General features: G+C 41.8%; 1 protein-coding gene and 2 long non-coding RNA genes across 6 annotated transcripts in view; all 3 read left to right on the forward strand.

Annotated features, from left to right (window-relative positions):
• The window catches only part of LOC102226457 (rho GTPase-activating protein 39-like), a 92,941-nt gene that overhangs the window by 48,998 nt on the left and 23,965 nt on the right, over nucleotides 1-19,978 (forward strand). For all 4 annotated transcript variants that reach the window (XM_023339618.1, XM_023339619.1, XM_023339620.1 and 1 more), the window contains 4 exons: nucleotides 12,592-13,864; nucleotides 15,191-15,355; nucleotides 15,878-16,063; nucleotides 19,688-19,901. In XM_023339618.1, coding sequence (XP_023195386.1) covers nucleotides 12,592-13,864; nucleotides 15,191-15,355; nucleotides 15,878-16,063; nucleotides 19,688-19,901 — 1,838 coding nt within the window. The remainder of the gene's footprint in view (nucleotides 1-12,591; nucleotides 13,865-15,190; nucleotides 15,356-15,877; nucleotides 16,064-19,687; nucleotides 19,902-19,978) is intronic.
• LOC111609710 lies at nucleotides 292-1,630 on the forward strand. The gene is made up of 2 exons (XR_002753278.1): nucleotides 292-679; nucleotides 910-1,630. It is a non-coding gene; the product is annotated as an uncharacterized LOC111609710 (long non-coding RNA).
• On the forward strand, nucleotides 7,318-9,512 carry LOC111609709. Its single transcript, XR_002753277.1, has 2 exons — nucleotides 7,318-8,561; nucleotides 8,792-9,512. It is a non-coding gene; the product is annotated as an uncharacterized LOC111609709 (long non-coding RNA).

Here is a 19,978-nt window from a genome sequence, read left to right on the forward strand (position 1 = left end):
TGTGACAAATCAGTACTATTTTCTTTTCTATGAGATGGTCTCTTTGTCACCCCAGATGTGGAGACAGAGGTATCTTGTTGACTTGATGTTGTCTTTGGTTGGGGTTGGACCCTGGTCACTGGTTGCCCCTCTCCAGTGGCTGGCTGCAGATTTCCTGCTGCAGCAGCCTTTTGAGGCAGCCAACAGCTCTGTGACCCTCCACACCACAAAAGAAGCAATGATTAGAATTTGATAAGCCATTTTCAACACTGGTGGGACAGCTGTTTGAACCTCGCCTGACCCATTTGTAACCCACGTTAAAATCTGACAAATAGGAATAAATAGCTGCTCAGTTAAAATCTGAATAAAAAGGAATAAATAGCTGCTCAGTTAAAATCTGAATAAATAGGAATAAATACTTGCCCATGTTAAAATCTGACATAAATAAGAATAAATAGCGGATTAAAAGTCTGAACAGAGAATAACGTCGCTGCCCCTTTAAGGAACCAGCGTCACAGACGCGACGCCTGGGTGACGCTGCGGTGCACAAACCAGAGGGAGAGAGCAGAGGAGGAATCGGAGGAAAAGAGCAGTTGATTGATTAACGGAAAAAAAAAGTTAATATTATAGTTAAGAAGACATAATTTACCTGGTCGGAAACTGACTGGGATTTTATGAGAACTGAGTTACATCGGTTTTGGTGAGTTTTGTGTTTATTTTCTTACATATTCACCGTATTGTACTTTTCCTTTTGGCAGAAAGCTAACGCTTAAGACGTAGCTGTTTGAAAGAAATACTCCGTTATAAACTGTGATCAGGTTAATGTATAAACGGTTATCCAGTTAATATGTTGAGTTTATGAAGAAGAATTTATTTGTATAATTTAAGGATTTAAAAAGAGTTTTGTCGTGTTTGTGGCCTGTTACACAGGTCAGGTTTTTTTGTTCGGTTGGAAGCTCGGTCGGAGCGAAGATTGGTCTGCCGTGTGCGACGTCCACATTCACAGACGGGATTCAAGATGGCGAGCCAGACCTAGACCTTCAATTCATCTTCTCCATCATATCAGGGAGGGACTCTCCTGCGTATGATAATTTGCTGCCGGAGCGGTAGGAACTTCAGGAACTGGTTCAAACCGAACTGAACAGGATTAAGAACTGATTTAAGAACTGGTGAAATTATCATTATTTTTCTGGACTGAATCAAAACTGAAGCTTTTCATTGAACTGAGAACCTGAATTCACATTTGGACTTGAACTCGAGTTTAAAGTGGCATACTTGGCTTTTCATATGTTATGTCTCTGAATGTGAATTGAATAATTGTGGTCCACTTTGATTTGTTTGAAGGTATTTCCTTACCTGTGAAAGAAAAAAAAAAGCGAGTTAACTCAGAGAAAAAATAGGAATCCTAAAATAGGTGCAACCTAAGAAAAGGAGACTGGTCTAACTAACTTAAATTAGTTTGACTAAAATAACCTAGGAAAAAGAGACTGGTCTAACTAAATTAGATTAGTTTTACTGAAATAAGCTAGGTGAACTAGTGAGTAAAAAGAAGTGATACATTTTTCTTTTTCTTCTTTTTTTAGGGGGGTTTTGTGTATTGTGTTTCATGTGTGTTTTGCATTCAGTAAATTGCCGGCTTTTTGCATTTAAAGCAGCGGTCTCTGGTGTTGTTATTTTTGCTTCCCCACTCCTTAGAGCCTAGAACTGGTCCAGTAGCGCAGTTAGCCGTGTGATACCGGTGCTACAACTTGGCGAGCCAGCCAGGAGTGGCTTAAAGCATTTAAACTAGAAACCAGAGACCGTATAATATTGTTCTTAGTGTAAAAAGAATAAAAAATGGATGTCGTTCAAACCAGTAGTGTAAAAATCCCTAACTCAGTCATAGTTAGCGGTATAACTGACACAGAAACTGATGACGAACTAAGCGACTTCCTGAAACAATATGGTTCCATTCAAAGGGTAATTCCAGTAGACCTCACTGAACCAGAGTCAGCCAAGCAGATTATTGTAGAGTATACGTATAGTGTAGCTATGCAATCTCTCTTACCTTCATTGCCATACAGGCTTAACAGTAAGACTAGGACTGATGTCACCTACTACATCAGAGCCTTAGCTAATGTTTACACACCTGTAGTTAGCAAAACAGCTACACAGACTTACCTTTCCGAGTTAAAGGACATTGCAAAACAGACTGGTAAAGACTTTGCAGCTGTCCTCAGAGAAGAGCTCTCCCTCATTAGTGAGACTGTTGATCTAGATCACTCAGAGTCCTAAGATGAAGATGCCCCTGAATATGCTGCACATGTAGGCCTCCTGCCCAGTATGGCCCCGCAGCAGCACGTTCAACATCATTGGTCCCCACCATCGACACCATCTAAAGAAAAGGCACAACCCGCTCTGAAACTCTCTGACGTCAATCCATCTGATATACAAAAAGTAATTGTTGAGCACATAGTGAGAAATGAAGACTCTGCTCTGCAGGTGCACACTTCCTTGAGACTCAGACCCTTCTCTGGGCATGTCCCACGTCCCAACAGTGAAGTAGATTATGAGACATGGTGCTCCAGTGTGGAACTTCTCCTTAAAGATATGACACAGTCTGATCTTTACAAGTCGCGAAAGCTTCTTGAAAGTCTCTTATCACCTCCTATTGACATCGTGAAGCACCTGACACCTGATTCTCCCCTTAGTGCGTATTTAGAGATCTTGGACTCTGCTTTTGGCACAGTTGAGGATGGAGATGACCTCTTTGCCAAGTATCTCAACACAATGCAGGATAATGGTGAGAAACCCTCAGCTTACCTACAACGGCTACAGGTCATGCTGAGCACCACCCTCAGAAGGGGAGGTGTAACTGCAAGCGACCTTGATCGGCATCTTCTCAGGCAGTTTGTCAGAGGCTGTTGGGATAACATCTTGATAGCTGAACTCCAGCTAGAACAAAAGAAGCAGAATCCACCTACCTTTGCTGAACTTCTCCTGTTACTCCGTACAGCAGAAGACAAACGTTCTTCCAAAGCTTCACGCATGAAACAGCACTTCAACGTTTCAAAACCAAGAGTGTCTTCTCATTATCAAGGCATTTATGTGCAGAGTGAAGAGGACTGCGGCTCATCTCAGCCAGCTCCTGATCACAGGTCTGAAATCCAAGACTTAAAGAAACAAATAGCTGACCTACAGTCCCAGCTCACACGCATCACGCAGAAAGACAATAGAAAAGCTAAATCTGCTGCCAGACCACTAGCTCCCCAGACAGCTGGCACACATTCCCCAGCTATCACTCACACATCTCAAAGGTTGCAGCCCCACAGCCGAGATGCAAGCATCAGCACAAGCAATAGACCAAGGCCCTGGTATTGCTTTAGATGTGGAGAGGATGGGCATATTAAGCCTCAGTGTGAAAGCGAGCCAAACCCATCTCTGGTGGCTGAGAAGAGGAAGCAGCTAAAAGAAAAGCAGTTAGCATGGGACAGACAACATGGCACTTCAAAGCCTGATCCTTTAAACTACTCCCAGTTCCGGTTGTGGGACAAACGGGGACTGGAACACAGGCAAAATGTCCCAAAAAGAAGTTGCACAGAGCCCATGTGTACTCTCACACACAAAGACAGTCAGTAACTTTGCCAAAAGGTCTGATTGGAGCCAAGTGCACCGCACAAGTGACCATAGCTGACAAAGACTGTAGCTGCTTGTTGGATTCAGGCTCCCAAGTATCAACAATTCCCAACTCCTTCTATCTAGAGAACCTGTCTCACTTGCCTCTCAATTCTTTGAACGACCTGCTAGAAGTGGAAGGAGCCAACGGTCAAAGCGTCCCTTACCTTGGCTATGTTGAGGCCACCATCAGATTCCCAAAGAGCTTGCTTGGAGTCGACATCGAGGTACCTACACTGGTCTTGGTTGTACCTGACATGCGCTCCACGTTGTCATCAGTGCTTATAGGCACAAATACCTTGGATGTTCTCTATGAGAAGTATGCAGAGATTGCACCTCAAAACTTTCAGTCTCTTCCTTATGGCTACAAAGTCGTCTTAAAGACCCTTGAAATCCGGAAAAAACTGTCTGTTGATTCCAACCTGGGGAAGGTGAGACTTCATGGTAGAGACCTCGAGACCATTTCAGCTGGACAGACCAAAGTCCTTCAAGGATCAGTGAGCTGCAGGACATCTGACGTTGGAAAGTGGGTGATGGTAGAGTCACCAAAGTCATCGTCCCTGCCTGGCGGCATCCTGGTGGCAGATAGTCTGGTGAGTCTACCACCAAAGCCATCACGCTGCATCCCAGTCACGCTCAAAAACGAGTCACAGCATGACATCACCATGTCCCCAAGGGCTGTGATAGCAGAGATAGATGTTGTTGAGAGTGTTCAACCTGTCAAGACCCCTGGCTCAGACTCTCCTACAAAACCTGACCAAAAACCAAATCTCGACTTTGACCTTACTGATTCTCCTGTACCCAACGAGTGGAAAGAGAGGATAACAGAGAAATTGAGCTCCATGCCAGAGGTGTTTGCAAGGCATGAGCTTGACTTTGGCCGCACTGACAGAATCAAACACCATATAACTCTCAGTGACGAGACACCATTCAAACATAGGCCAAGACCTATACATCCGCAGGACATAGAGGCTGTGCGTACCCATCTCCAGCAACTCCTCGATGCAGAAGTCATCCGTGAATCAGAATCGCCTTTCTCCTCGCCAATCGTAGTTGTCAGGAAAAAAGATGGCGATGTCAGACTCTGCATAGATTATAGAAAATTAAACGCACAAACGGTAAAGGATTCATATGCCTTACCTAATCTGGAAGAATCCTTCTCAGCGTTGACCGGGTCCAGGTGGTTCTCGGTTCTCGATCTCAAATCAGGCTTCTATCAAATAGAGATGGAGGAAGCAGACAAACACAAAACCGCATTCGTCTGCCCTCTAGGATTCTTTGAATTCAACAGGATGCCTCAGGGAATAACCAACGCCCCTAGCACGTTCCAGAGGCTTATGGAGCGTTGTATGGGAGGGTTGAACTTGAAGCAAGCCCTAGTTTTTCTGGACGACCTCATCATCTTCTCCTCTACATTGGAGGAGCACGAGGAAAGGTTGATGTGCGTGCTCAACCGATTGAAAGAGTTTGGTTTGAAACTGTCACCAAAGAAATGCAAGTTCTACCGAACTTCTGTAAGATACCTCGGCCACATTGTGTCTGAAAAGGGCATTGAGACCGACCCTGACAAAGTAGCGGCATTAAAAACCTGGCCAAAACCAAACAACTTGAAGGAGCTAAGAACCTTCCTGGGTTTCTGTGGTTACTACCGACGTTTCATTAAAGACTACTCAAAGATTGTGAAGCCACTCAACGAGCTCACTGCTGGCTATCCACCGCTAAGGAAGCACGCAAAAACCACAGTGAACCCTGAGAAGTATTTCAATCCAAAGGACGGCTTTGGTGACAGATGGACGCTCGCTTGCCAAACAGCGTTCGACACCATAATTGAAAAACTGACAACCGCACCCATCCTCGGATTTGCTGACCCCAAGCTCTCTTACATTTTACATACAGATGCAAGCACTTCGGGCCTCGGTGCCGCTCTCTACCAGGAGCGACAGGGACAGAAGCGCGTCATTGCTTATGCAAGCCGAGGTCTGTCAAAGTGTGAGTCCAGGTATCCTGCTCACAAATTAGAATTTCTTGCCCTTAAGTGGGCAGTAACAGAGAAATTCCAGGATTACCTGTACGGAGCCACATTCCTTGCTGTCACAGATAGCAATCCATTAACGTACATTCTTACCTCAGCTAAGCTCGACGCCACGAGCTACAGATGGTTGGCCGCTCTGTCGACGTTCGATTTCCAGCTACAGTATAGAGCTGGTAAGCAGAATCAGGACGCAGACGGGCTGTCCAGACGTCCTCATGGCAAAGCACCTGATGACACATCGTCACAAAAAGAGTTGGAGAGGATACAACAATTCACAAAAAGACACTTGTCAGAGGCTGATTATGCACATTTGAATGAAAGCACCATCAAAGCCATCTGTGAGAAGCACTTGGTCCATGAAGTAATCAACAATCACCCTGGGGAAACATCACCCAGCACCACCTTGGTTGTGTCACTTGCCCACCATCCAAAGGCTCTCCCTCAAAGCTTTGAAGAGGAGGATCAGCTTGGTGGCTTACCTGTCATCCCCCCATTATCACCAGCTGAACTAAGAGACAAACAAAATGCTGATCCCTTCATTGGTGAAGTCCTCAGGCAAGTGGAGTCCGGAGAGAAACCCCCTCCATCCTTGAGGAAAGAACTTCCTGAGCTTGGTCTCTTATTGAGGGAGTGGAACAAACTGGAGGTTTCAAATGGTGTTTTGTATCGCAGGCGACAAGAGGGTGCTCAGACTCACTACCAGCTTGTACTCCCAGAAGCCCTGAAATTCGTAGTCCTCGAGAGCCTCCACGACAACATGGGCCATATGGGCACAGAGCGCACGCTAGATCTTGTCAGGAAGCGGTTCTATTGGCCCAAAATGTCAACTGAGGTGGAAAATAAAGTCAGAACCTGCAACCGTTGCATACGACGTAAGACCATGCCCGAGAAAGCTGCACCACTCATCAACATCGTGGCCACGAGACCACTCGAACTCGTGTGCATGGATTTTCTCAGTGTGGAGCCGGACTCAAGTAACACAAAAGACATTCTGGTCATCACCGACCATTTTACGAAATATGCAGTGGCAGTCCCCACCCCGAATCAGAAAGCCAGGACAGTGGCCAAGACTTTGTGGGACCACTTTTTCGTCCATTATGGCATTCCTGAAAGACTCCACAGTGACCAAGGTCCCGACTTTGATTCCCGAACAATAAAAGAACTGTGTGAGCTCATCGGCACCAAAAAGATAAGAACCACACCCTACCATCCGAGAGGGAATCCTGTAGAACGCTTCAACAGGACCCTGCTCAACATGTTGGGAACCCTTGAAAACCAGAAGAAGAGTCACTGGCGAGAATATGTCAAGCCGTTAGTACATGCTTATAATTGTACTAAGAACGAGACAACCGGCTTTACCCCTTACGAGTTAATGTTTGGGCTTCAGCCGAGATTGCCAGTTGACCTAGCCTTTGGCCTACCAGTCAATCATCAGCCAGGCTCTCACTCGCAGTATGTCCGCAACCTGAAATCTCAACTTGAAGACAGTTACAGAGTAGCAACTGAGAATGCTAAAAAGACAGCCGATCACAACAAAGCAAGGTTTGACAAGCATGTCGTTGACTCCACCTTGATAGCAGGCGACAGAGTCCTGGTCCGAAATGTCCGTCTCAGAGGCAAGCACAAGTTAGCTGACAGGTGGGAGTCCGACGTGTATGTTGTCCTGAGACAGTCCGGAGACGTCCCAGTGTATGTTGTGAAACCTGAGACAAGAGATGGTCCACAAAGAACTCTTCATCGTGACCTCCTGCTGCCATGCGGTTTCCTTACTGTGACCCCGGTCGAAAGCGAAATTAACCCGCCAAAGGCAGTAAGGCGACCAAGAACTCGACAATATTCTAAAGATAACACATCAGATGGAGCTGATGAGGATGAATCCCAATCTGATTCTGAGGAATATCACTATCAAAGAAACCTAAAAGTGGACACAATAGGTTTCAACCTGACCTCCGGACCTATGGAATACTTACCTGGAAGGATCGAACCAGAACCTGACTTGGCTACTGTTGAGCAAAATCTTTCAGACGTAGCTGAAGCTTCCCCTGATAATTCTCCAGTAGAAACTGAAGAGAGAGACTCACCTGATCCTGAAGAGAGAGACTCACCTGATCCTGAAGAGAGAGACTCGCCTGATCCTGAAGAGAGAGACTCAATTGCTGAAGAGGAAATTGGGAACCTACCTGAGAAAGATCCGGATAATATCCATCCTTCTACTCAACCTGCTCAGGAGAGCAAAGAAAACACAAGTGATCTGGGTCAAACAGACAACCAAAATGAAAGTGACTGTTCGGGGAGACCTATCAGAGACAGAAAAGCGACTAAAAGACTGACTTATCCTGAACTAGGAAACCCGTTGATTACAATAGTTCAGTCTTTATTTCAAACCTTGAGTGATGTATTTACAGACTCTCTTGAAGAACCTAGCTCTCTAAGAATCCCTGGAGTTATGACAGTATGAAGTTCAAAATGCACAGGGACGTGCATTAGGTAAAGAGGGGAGGATGTAACCCACGTTAAAATCTGACAAATAGGAATAAATAGCTGCTCAGTTAAAATCTGAATAAAAAGGAATAAATAGCTGCTCAGTTAAAATCTGAATAAATAGGAATAAATACTTGCCCATGTTAAAATCTGACATAAATAAGAATAAATAGCGGATTAAAAGTCTGAACAGAGAATAACGTCGCTGCCCCTTTAAGGAACCAGCGTCACAGACGCGACGCCTGGGTGACGCTGCGGTGCACAAACCAGAGGGAGAGAGCAGAGGAGGAATCGGAGGAAAAGAGCAGTTGATTGATTAACGGAAAAAAAAAGTTAATATTATAGTTAAGAAGACATAATTTACCTGGTCGGAAACTGACTGGGATTTTATGAGAACTGAGTTACATCGGTTTTGGTGAGTTTTGTGTTTATTTTCTTACATATTCACCGTATTGTACTTTTCCTTTTGGCAGAAAGCTAACGCTTAAGACGTAGCTGTTTGAAAGAAATACTCCGTTATAAACTGTGATCAGGTTAATGTATAAACGGTTATCCAGTTAATATGTTGAGTTTATGAAGAAGAATTTATTTGTATAATTTAAGGATTTAAAAAGAGTTTTGTCGTGTTTGTGGCCTGTTACACAGGTCAGGTTTTTTTGTTCGGTTGGAAGCTCGGTCGGAGCGAAGATTGGTCTGCCGTGTGCGACGTCCACATTCACAGACGGGATTCAAGATGGCGAGCCAGACCTAGACCTTCAATTCATCTTCTCCATCATATCAGGGAGGGACTCTCCTGCGTATGATAATTTGCTGCCGGAGCGGTAGGAACTTCAGGAACTGGTTCAAACCGAACTGAACAGGATTAAGAACTGATTTAAGAACTGGTGAAATTATCATTATTTTTCTGGACTGAATCAAAACTGAAGCTTTTCATTGAACTGAGAACCTGAATTCACATTTGGACTTGAACTCGAGTTTAAAGTGGCATACTTGGCTTTTCATATGTTATGTCTCTGAATGTGAATTGAATAATTGTGGTCCACTTTGATTTGTTTGAAGGTATTTCCTTACCTGTGAAAGAAAAAAAAAAGCGAGTTAACTCAGAGAAAAAATAGGAATCCTAAAATAGGTGCAACCTAAGAAAAGGAGACTGGTCTAACTAACTTAAATTAGTTTGACTAAAATAACCTAGGAAAAAGAGACTGGTCTAACTAAATTAGATTAGTTTTACTGAAATAAGCTAGGTGAACTAGTGAGTAAAAAGAAGTGATACATTTTTCTTTTTCTTCTTTTTTTAGGGGGGTTTTGTGTATTGTGTTTCATGTGTGTTTTGCATTCAGTAAATTGCCGGCTTTTTGCATTTAAAGCAGCGGTCTCTGGTGTTGTTATTCTTGCTTCCCCACTCCTTAGAGCCTAGAACTGGTCCAGTAGCGCAGTTAGCCGTGTGATACCGGTGCTACACATTCTCCTGTTAACACTGACAGGCTTGCTCAAACTGTTGTGCTCTTGCACCTTGTTTCATAGAATCCACCATGTGAGTGAGAGTATCAATACTTGAGGTTAGCTGGTTGATGATGTCAGTGTCAACAACTGACTTGCTCCTCTGGTGTGTTGTATGTTGTTCTAGTGGTGTGTCAGTGTCAAACTGTGATTCTGACGGGCCACAGGTCCTAATCTTTGTCGTCTCTCATTTTCCTCACTTGTTTTCCTCATTACATGCCTTAGGATCGTCTTATCTTTGACGTCAGGTTCAGCCAAGTGGGATTTCAGCTCCCTTCCAATGTCATTATGTTTATGCCCAAGCCCCTGATAAACAGTGTGTAAGAATACATCTTGAACTGTTGCCTTGCTGTACTTAGTACTGTCAGAGAGGTTAGAAATGAACATTATTCACTGTTCTAGTCCAATTACTCTGTAAAGAAACTGTTATGGAGTCTCATTGTCATGCTGTTTGGTGCAGATTAACTCTTGAAACAGTTCAGTGCTATTTTTCTCCCTCAGATGAGATTGTAGAAATCTCTCCAGCTCTGTAACTTTCATATCATCTTTGTTTATCAACATGTCTTTGAAGCTACCTGGTTTAATTATCTGGACAATGTCAGAGTCAGCAAAGTTATCAATTTGTCAACACACATTACTGTAGGACATGTCAGATGAATGATCACCAGTCTGGCCACCTTCAATCTTAAATTCTCTCCGGGGGAGAAATGAAAGTTCTCTGTTGGGGACAAACTGTTCGTATTGCTTGTTGTGGTTGCGATTTGGCCCTCTTTCCTCTTTAAAGTCTTGGGATGCCCCAACTCTGGTAGCTGCAAGCTGTGGTGAAGCTGGTTTTGCAACCAAAGGTCAACACACTGCATCAGTTTTTTTGCCCAGATCTGTGTAACTTAACAGAATTCTTTGCAGGCCATCACTTGGCGGGGGTGCTGTTGAATTAACTGTAGTTGTATTAGTGTTGTCATATGCAGTGACATCAATGTTTGTTTGCGCTACATATATTTTGTCTGAGTAATGTATGATAGAAGGTTGGCCACAATTCACTAACACCACCCTGTATTGTGTTAGAGGATTTAGTAAAAGCTGTTGTATTATATGGTTCAATAATGGGATTAACATCAACATCAGAAACCTTTTCTGCCAACATTACTTTACATACTTAGACCACTTTGTCAATAGTGTCCTTTAAGACCAATAATTCAACCATCCCTCTGTCCTCTGACTCAAGGAGAGGTTTGTTGTACATGAATGCATTAATGTATTACAGGCAGCCCTCAGGATCATCATCACAGACAGATCTTTGTCCGGCACAGGACCAACATGTTTGGCAATCTGAAATATTTCACTTGCAGTCAGTTTGAGAAGACTCTTCCTAATGTCCCACACGAGGCCTTTTCTTCCAATGTCCAACATAGTTCCTCTCTTCCCTTCTCACACTCAATCTCAAAGTCCAACCACCGATCCCGGTCAACTCAGTCTCTCGCACTCCAAGTTGCAGCAGAAACCGCTCGCTCCTGGTTCCATCTATATCTGGATCAGCTCCCGACCAGTGGGTGGTGCTGATCTCGGACGAGCCCCCAAGAACCTGTTACACATACCAGGACTGGTGTCAGTGTAACAGACTCTGATTTTTCCTGCAAACAGGATAGAACAGGTTGAAGTAACGAGGCAGAAACAACTCCGTACTTCTCAAATCCTCCTGGAATCTGTTCTGAAGCTGGTTGTCAATTATACAGACTCTGGAGCGAATACGAGAGCACACTGCCTCCTACTGGTAGCTTTTTGCTACTGCAATAAAGTTAATTACAATAGATGCCAAATCTTGAAATTAGAAATATACATAAAAAACATATCAATTAATTCAATATCAAAATAGAAAAAGAAAATAATAATAATAGTAATAGTAATATAACAGAAACCATTACTTTTTGTAATGGTTTCTTGTGCGCTTGCCACATACCACTAAACAATATTCCCTTCAGTTCAACCTTATAAGTAGTGACACATAGTTGATCATACAATAACTTGCAATTAAATTTTGGCAAAGCTCAATGTAATTTTCACAGGTGGCAGAGAGTTGTTGTCAACAGCTGCTGAAAGTAATTTAAAAAGTTACTTTTAATGTAACTTATTTACTTTCCAAATCAAGTAATCAGTATTCTAACTAGTTACTTTTTCAAGGAATAATCAGTAATCCGATTAAAGTTACTTTTTCAAAGTAACTATGCCATCACTGTTTCCCAGACCATAATTCATAGTACTACCAAGTCATCCAATTCCTGAAACAGTGAATAAACTCCAAACATTCCTTGGCAATATGAATATTGCAAGTATTCTGGGGCCTTTCAAAAATAGCAAGAGGATCTGGGGTCCCCACCACTGTGGTTATTTTTGGCCCAGTTGCCACATGCCTGTTGTCAGGTGTCACTTTCATCCACACTTTTGTATCCAGAGTATAAAGCATAGTCCTTGGGACAGACGGCAGGGTGGGACCAGGTTCAGAGCACTTATACAGAAAATCCTGACCCAGCCTTGCAGTGCAAATGGGCTGATAGAGAATGGACTTGTGGGTCTTTTTAACCAATTTTCCTCAAGGATTTAGAAGAGGCAGAATTGATGGCAAGTCTAGTTATATTGAAGGTCTACACTGTAGAAATTGAGAACACATTAGACCTCCTTTCCTTTTAAGAGGGGAGGACATTTTTTGTAAAGGATCTTGGTAAATCACTGGAAACACATGGTCGCATTATCTGCTGCTATAAATTTATCCAGCACTTAAAATTTTGTGTTCTTGCAGTTTTACAAAATATGTTATTGCCTTTGGTTTGCTTAATATCACTCATCCTTTTACTTAGACTGAATATTGTAAAACGCTTTATAAATACTGACATTAGGACTTTCTTGAACTTAATTGTAATGTATAACTGCTTTTTTCCATATCTATTCAGGACTTCTTTCCGCTGGAATACTGGTACAAAGGAGCGGATGCTCATCAAGGTGACAGACAGGGAGCCCAGCTTTTTGGCTCATCAAGGAAATGGCTACTCACTCTGTGAATCCCCAACTCCTGGAGGAGGCAACACCTTGCGAAACCGCCATTCATCTGGCGGAAACCCCCCCTCAGAACCAAATGGTTCACCTGTTCTCTACTCTGACCGTCGTCAGTCTCCATATCTGAAGCGGGCTGAGCTAGGCAGCAGTGGAACCCACCGCCGCCCCTCCACCGAGTCCCAGCCTCCATCACCCCGCTACGCCTTTGAGCCCCCCCTGTATGAGGAACCTCCATCTGATTTTAAGCCACCACCCATCTATGAAGAGCCACCTATTGACATGAACCTCTCAGACTCATCTTCCCTTTATGGTACAAATAAATCACCATCCCGGAAGTCTCCAGCTCCCTTCTACCACTCCCCCAAGCAGAGCCAGTCATCCTATGGTCAACTGGTTCTGACTAGGCAAAAATGTCCAGAAAAAGCTCAGAGCCTGGAGTACAGTCCTGTAGGAAAGGAATACGTCAAGCAGCTGGTGTACGTGGAACAGTCATGTTCCAGTCCACGCTTCAAGACTGCTGACCGTCTACAGCGTTATGGTACTAATGGAGGCTTTGGTGGATCATTTGGAGGGTCCTATACTCTGCAGCATAGCCAGTCTCTGATTAGAGATCCCCGCCAACTTTTGGACTTTCGTGGAGAGGGAGGAGAAGGATCTCAAAGGTTTATTTTTGAAGACTCCATTTCCTGGACATCTAGTCAGACTCACTCACTGTCCTCCTCCTCTACAGCTGGGCCAGGTGGTTTCTCCCCCAGTGGCAATCGTAAACGCAAGAGTCGCAAGCCATCCCTCCCCCAGGAGCTGGGATGCTGCGGGAAAGAGGAACTCCCAGGCACAGGATCAGAGGTCATGCTGGCCCAGGCCAGGCTAGCATGGGAAGCCCAGCAGGTCATGAAACAGAGGAGCAGTTGGGACTCTGGTCAGGGAGGAGGAGTAACCCAATGCAGCAGCTCCAAAGACGGATATGAAAGCGATGGGGCAGTGCCTCTGCCACTACCAGGACCTGTGGTAAGGGCGTTCAGTGAGGATGAGGCACTAGCCCAGGGTGATGGCCACCACTGGAAACGCAGTACCTTTGACCGTTTGGGGTTCCCTCAGGCACTGCTGGAGAAGAGCCTCTCTGTCCAGACCAACCTGGCTTCCCCTGAGCCATACCTGCACCCTTCCCAGGTACAGCAGCTTTCACTGCTAAGAGAATGGAGAAATACTACCGTTAATTTTGTTGTTTGAATCTTATTTTTGTGGTAGTTCAAAAACTTTGGGACACTTATAACATTCTGAGGAACCTTCGTGTTTTTTATTTGGTGGAACATTATTGATTTTAAAAGACTTGCAATGGAAACAAACAAGTAATAAATTAAAGCTAAAGACTCTTGGTCAACTACAACTCCGAAGTAGGAAGACATAAGTTATTATTAGTTCAGAGGAAGTATTTTAGAGTCTTTTTCCTCTTTGAAAGCATGTTGATCTTCATGATCTCCAAGCCATATTAGTAGAAGAAAACCTTGTGGTCTCTTTCACAAACTGGTCTCTGTTGAAAGTTATAAAAACACTAGCAATGATTTCATTTCAGTTAAAGCTACTTGACTTTAAAGTTGATATTTATTTATGATGAGGACCCAAGATAAGTTATCAGTTATTGCTCTTAATGACACAAGTTTTATACACTTCTCAAATTTTAGAGAGCAAAGGTTACCACCAATGCTCACAGTTGGTGCAGAAACTGGATGAATTCATCGCATCTCATATTTGTCTTTATTCACTGTTATTTTTTGTTTTGTGTGTGCTTTGAGTTCAGGTTAAGGGTACTGTTTGTTTCCACTTCAGAAATCTTTCCACTAAGTGGATAGATTTTGGGGAAGTTTCTGTCCCCCTTGTGTTTTGTCACAGAAACCAGGGCCAGGTCAGAAAAAGCGGGTTGAAATCTCCCCAGAAAAACAGTCCAGGAAGGGAGTTAGAACTCTTTTGATGGATTGTGGAGTTAAAGATTCATAATGCCGAACATTTCTCACTGGTCTCACAGTAAATATCACTATTTTACAGAGTTTTGATAAAATGAGCCAACTTTTGTGGAAATATTTAATTAAAAAAGGAGCTAACTTCCAATTTCATTGCCTCCTTACCTCTGCAGAGAGAAACAAATGCTGCCAACATGGCCTTTGTAAAAATAAGTGGTAAATTAATAAATATTTTTATTGTTTCTATTTTGTGATCCAGATTACAGTGATCGTATCTGTCCAGGATTGCTGATTGTCTACCGTTTATAATGCTGTAGGGATATTGAAGTTATTGCATCTGCTCCTTTAATTTCCTATCACTTTTTGTTGAACATTACTGAAAACAATGGGTGTCTTCCGTTTTGCATTAGAATATGTGTATTTACATTAAAGTTGTCTTTGTCTAATAAACAAACCTTCTGCCACATCTCTTATTTTGTTGCAGCAGCTCTGTATTAAGGGGTCGATGCTTTATGTCTTTGTCTTTTGTTCCCAACAGTCGGAGGATCTTGGAGCCTGTGCCCAGTTTGAAGCCAGTCGAAATGCCAGGAATATGATGCCAAGTGCAAGTTGTGGCATATTCACAGAATTTAGCTTGAGAAAGCCCTCCTCAGAGACTGACATTGAAAACTGGGCATCCAAGCATTTCAACAAACATACACAGGTACTTCATAAAAGAAACCAAACTCCTGAATTTGTGTTCTGGTAGTAATCCTAACATTTTACTTCTCAGTCTTCTTGGCCCACTGTATGTTTTTTCTTTAGAGTTCAGATATCTGCATGTGTTGTGGACAGGTTATCGGAAAACAATCATATCAATGATTACATATCCATGGCAATATGTCTATGCAATACAAACTAGACCAGTTTACAGAACATATTTTATGTGGATAGAGTGCAACCAATTCAAACTTTATTGTTCTTATACCCAAATGAAAAATAGCATTGTGCTATACAGATGGTAAGGTGTCTGATAAATACACGGAGCCAAAATGGAAGTCAGATAGTGATGCATGTTTGCATGTAAGTGAGCTACACCACATGCCTATGAGATGTAATGGCCTCTACTGATAAACTATTTGACTGACGTCCATTGTCAGTCCATTGTTATTATTGACTTTTTACTGTAACATGTTGTGTGATAGAATAGACTGATTCATGTCTGTTCACTGTCTTCCTACTGTAGGGTTTGTTTCGGAGAAAGGTTTCCATTGCCAACATGCTAGCTTGGAGCAGTGAGCCCATAAAGAAGCCAATGATTGTGACTACAGACCGAGGCGTAAAGAAGGAGGCTGTGGACATCTTTAAGCTCATACAGACCTTCATGGGAGACCGTCGCTCCAAAGCGGACCCTTTTTCACTGGCTCTGGAGGTCTGTATTCAGTTTACATCTCTGGTCTGTCAGGAGTTTAGAGAGCTGAGACACGAAAGTCAGCTGTTTCTATCTGTACTGGTTTCTTCCTATTCCTACTTCAATTTCACATTTGAGGGGGCTTTAGTTTTCCATGATGTATTTGGCATGATATAAAACACCCTGTTGTAGTTTTGGAAAAGGCTTCAAATGTAAATAACATAGGTATACAAATACAATGTTTGAATCATACATTGCTAAAAATCGACTAAAATGACTCGAACATTTGTGGGCAAGCACAGTAAACCTCGAACTTGATAAGCTCTGATCTGGTAGTAAAATCTGCACTGTACGTACAATTAGTGCCAGTGATGGCATAGTTACCTTGAAAAAGTAACTAAGTTAGATTGAGCCCAAGCTGGTTTTCTCACCAGGTGCTCAAACAAACACTCAACAAAATGGTTATGAAAATAAGTCTTTCTTGACTGCATTAAACATAAATACATATTTTTATCAAAAAATAAAAGTACTTCTTGAGTTCAGTATCATAAACAATTAATTGCTTGATATAAAAAATGGTATCTTTCTTGACTTCATTAAACTTATGCTTTTATCGTTTTTTACAGCAAAAGTATTTCACTTTGTTAAACATAAATGCTTTTCTGCATACTCCTCTGTGAGGCAGCCTGGCATTTACAGTAGTGGGGATTTGGTTTACTTTGGCAAGAAATGAAAGTGAGAAAACCATGTTGAAGGGCAGCATTCCTTCTACTACATAATGTCTGACTGACTTTTTAAACTCTAAATCACTTACTGGTTTTGCACCGAGGTTTAGTTTTTGTATTTGGGTGGCGGGGGCCCTCATGTCCAATACTGACCCAAAGCGATGCAAACTAAGCGGATGCTTAGGGTCCCGTGGCCACCAGCGTGGCCCCTGAGTGGAACTGATTTCTTTTATTTTTTTTACTAATGATTTCTATGTGATTATATTAATAAAAACACACAAATTCATTGTATATTTGATAAGGTAAAATATATTGTTTATATGGGCAAAAAAAAAAATTACTCTTGGGAGCACCCTAATAGGTCACGCTTCACCAGTAATATGAGCTGCAATATGCAGTGTTCATCCAAACCTCCAAAGCACCGGTTTAATATAAGTTTGCAAATTAATGTAGTAAAACAGGACTTGTTGTTCAGGGAGAGAGAAAAGAAAGAGGAAGAAGAGGAAAAAAGCCAGGATATAGGTATGTTTGCATGTGTTTTGGTAATGTAATGCTTATCAGAAAGGTTTGTGGAGCTGCTAACAGAAAATTAGGTAACTGATAGTGACCTTGAATGGTTCAGTTTAATAGCCAAACATTTATGCTAGCACTTTTGTATTTGTATGAAGCTGAGTTTAACTTTAAACAAGTTGATTCTTGTGGTTGGCCCTATTTATTTCTCAGGTTTTTTAGGCTTCATAATGTTTGATACCAATAATTAAAACTTCTCAATGTTTGACATTGCCTAGCAAAATAGTTTTACATCAGGCTACACACTGTAAAACATTTGAGCCACATTTAGTTGTCTACTATTTTTCACTGTTTAAGTCAAATAAATTTAGCGAGTTTTAGATTTTGAACCTAAATGTGAGTTTAAAGTCCTGTTCATATTTAATATGTTTTGGAGCAGAATTGATTGTGATGATTAATAAAATTTATTATTAGATCAGAAATTTTGTTCATGCAATTTGAAACAAAAATTTCAATTATTCTAAAGTAAAATAAATAGTTATTTTAACTTGATATTGTGAGTGGAAATAATAGATGCATCCTTTAACTAGGTGGGGGTAGTTTTTTCCTTGCATATTGTGAAAGTATTATTTGGTTTAAACTGCAGAAATAAGTTAGAATTTACAATTCAAGATTAATAAACTTACAAAAGAATGTTTACACAACTTCTTGTTAAAAAATGTTGTTAAAATCAACTTCATGAACTTTAATTTCTGAGTTAAAACAAGTACAATTTTCTTGTTGACTTAAATGGCATTTTCAAGGCAGCAGGTGGACTTTCATTTTCAAGTTAAACCACCTTCTAAGGTTTTACAGGGTATGGCTACTCCATTAATATATCAATGAGCTACTCCAAGTTGTAGTTGGCGATATGTTGTTTGTGGCTAAAACAAAGATTATTTATATATTAACCTATAAGTTGGTATAAAACTGCAGGAGAACTGCAAAAATTATTTGATGGCACAAAATCAGCCCACATCCACATTCTTAAACAAGAGAGACTCACCTGGTATAAATTAAATGTTTAGCTATTGGGATTGAGAAATTAATTTAATCCAAGTATATCATAGATATGTGTGTATGTATTCCATTTTACGTCAAATGCATGCTAGTTTTTTGGGTTTTTTGGGGGAGGTTGCTGTGTTTATTACCACTAGATGATATATGCATTTATAATATAAACAACACTGTCAGAGATGCAATGAGTTTATAGCAGGTGTGTGAATGATCTAATCATCTTATTGTTGATTGCAGCAATTCACATATTAGCAAACACAGAGGGCCTCAAAACCAAAACTTTCTTAGGGCCCCATGGAGGCTTGGGCCGGCCCTGCTCCTGTTACAGCTCTCGTCTTTGAATCACCTGGTGGCGCTTGCTCTTTCAGTTTGATTGTCGTGTGCTGCGACTCTAGTTTCTACAGAATTGATGTGCTATTTTTGAAGCGAGACAGAACTTTCTTGCCAGTTCAGAGGATACATTGAACCTTCGTATTGTCATCTTTTGCAGATATAACCTCAAAATACTTCCTGTTTTTCCAGCAACAAAATGCATCTTTCTCTCCTCCCTCCATCGTTTGCGTTTCTGTCAAGACGTGCTATCACTGCTGCTGATAACGTGATTGAATTGTTGCATAGAAACGGAGGTCACTCTCCAAGATGCATAGAGGAAATAAGATTAAATTAATTGAGAAAATGGAAAAAACAGTAACACACAGTGATTTGGATGAGTAACTTTAATCTTTTTACTGGATTTGAAATAGCAATACTCGTTACTGAAAAAGGTTATCCGATTAGAGACTTACTGACGTCTGTTAGTGCTCCTTAAATTGAGTTGTTTGGGAGAGAGAGTGTTAAACACAGAATAGTGGCCTAGAGAATGAGAATATGTTAAAAGCTAACTGTTTCAAATAGACATACAAACTACAGCATGTTAAAATAGACTATAGTCACTTGTTCTTTTTTTTTTTTAAGAACTAACTTGAAGAGTGCAGTTTCCCAGATGTCTGTTTTAGGGTACATGGCTCTCAAGCAAAACATGGAGTCTTCCTTGACTGCCGATCTTCTTTTTCATAGAAGCTACATTGTTGGACATGTACTGTATGTCACATGGACCACCAGTGTTTGCAGTTAAATAAACACATTGGACTGTCAGACATTAGCAGTGTAATTTAATATCGTCTGATTGAAAACTTAGCTTGCTGGACTGATATCACACCAAACTCTGCCACAGTTGTGTCTTTGAGAAGAGTCTGTAGGTAACATTCCTGGAAGTTACACCCACAATAAGTCTTTTAGCACAACTCCTAGAAATAAGTTGAATAAAGATAAGAGCCTGTCTTTAACTAGACAGTTTCCTGGCTTTCTCTTTCAGGTGGTGGTGCGGGGGTGGAGTAACCAGGGTCTCCGTGATGAGCTCTACATCCAGTTGTGCCGTCAAACTACAGAGAACTTCCGGTATGATAGCCTGGAGCGTGGCTGGGAGTTGATGGCCATCTGCCTAGCTTTCTTTCCTCCCACCCCCCGTTTCCACACCTACTTGGAGGGTTATATCTACAGGCACATGGACCCACTTAATGACACTAAAGGTAAATGAGTGGGTATAGACATTAAGCACCACATTTCATGCATCCTTTCAGTGTACTTACATTTTTACTTGGTCATT

This window comes from Xiphophorus maculatus, chromosome 9, assembly GCF_002775205.1.
Source record: "Xiphophorus maculatus strain JP 163 A chromosome 9, X_maculatus-5.0-male, whole genome shotgun sequence".
In the NCBI taxonomy this organism is placed as follows: domain Eukaryota; kingdom Metazoa; phylum Chordata; class Actinopteri; order Cyprinodontiformes; family Poeciliidae; genus Xiphophorus; species Xiphophorus maculatus.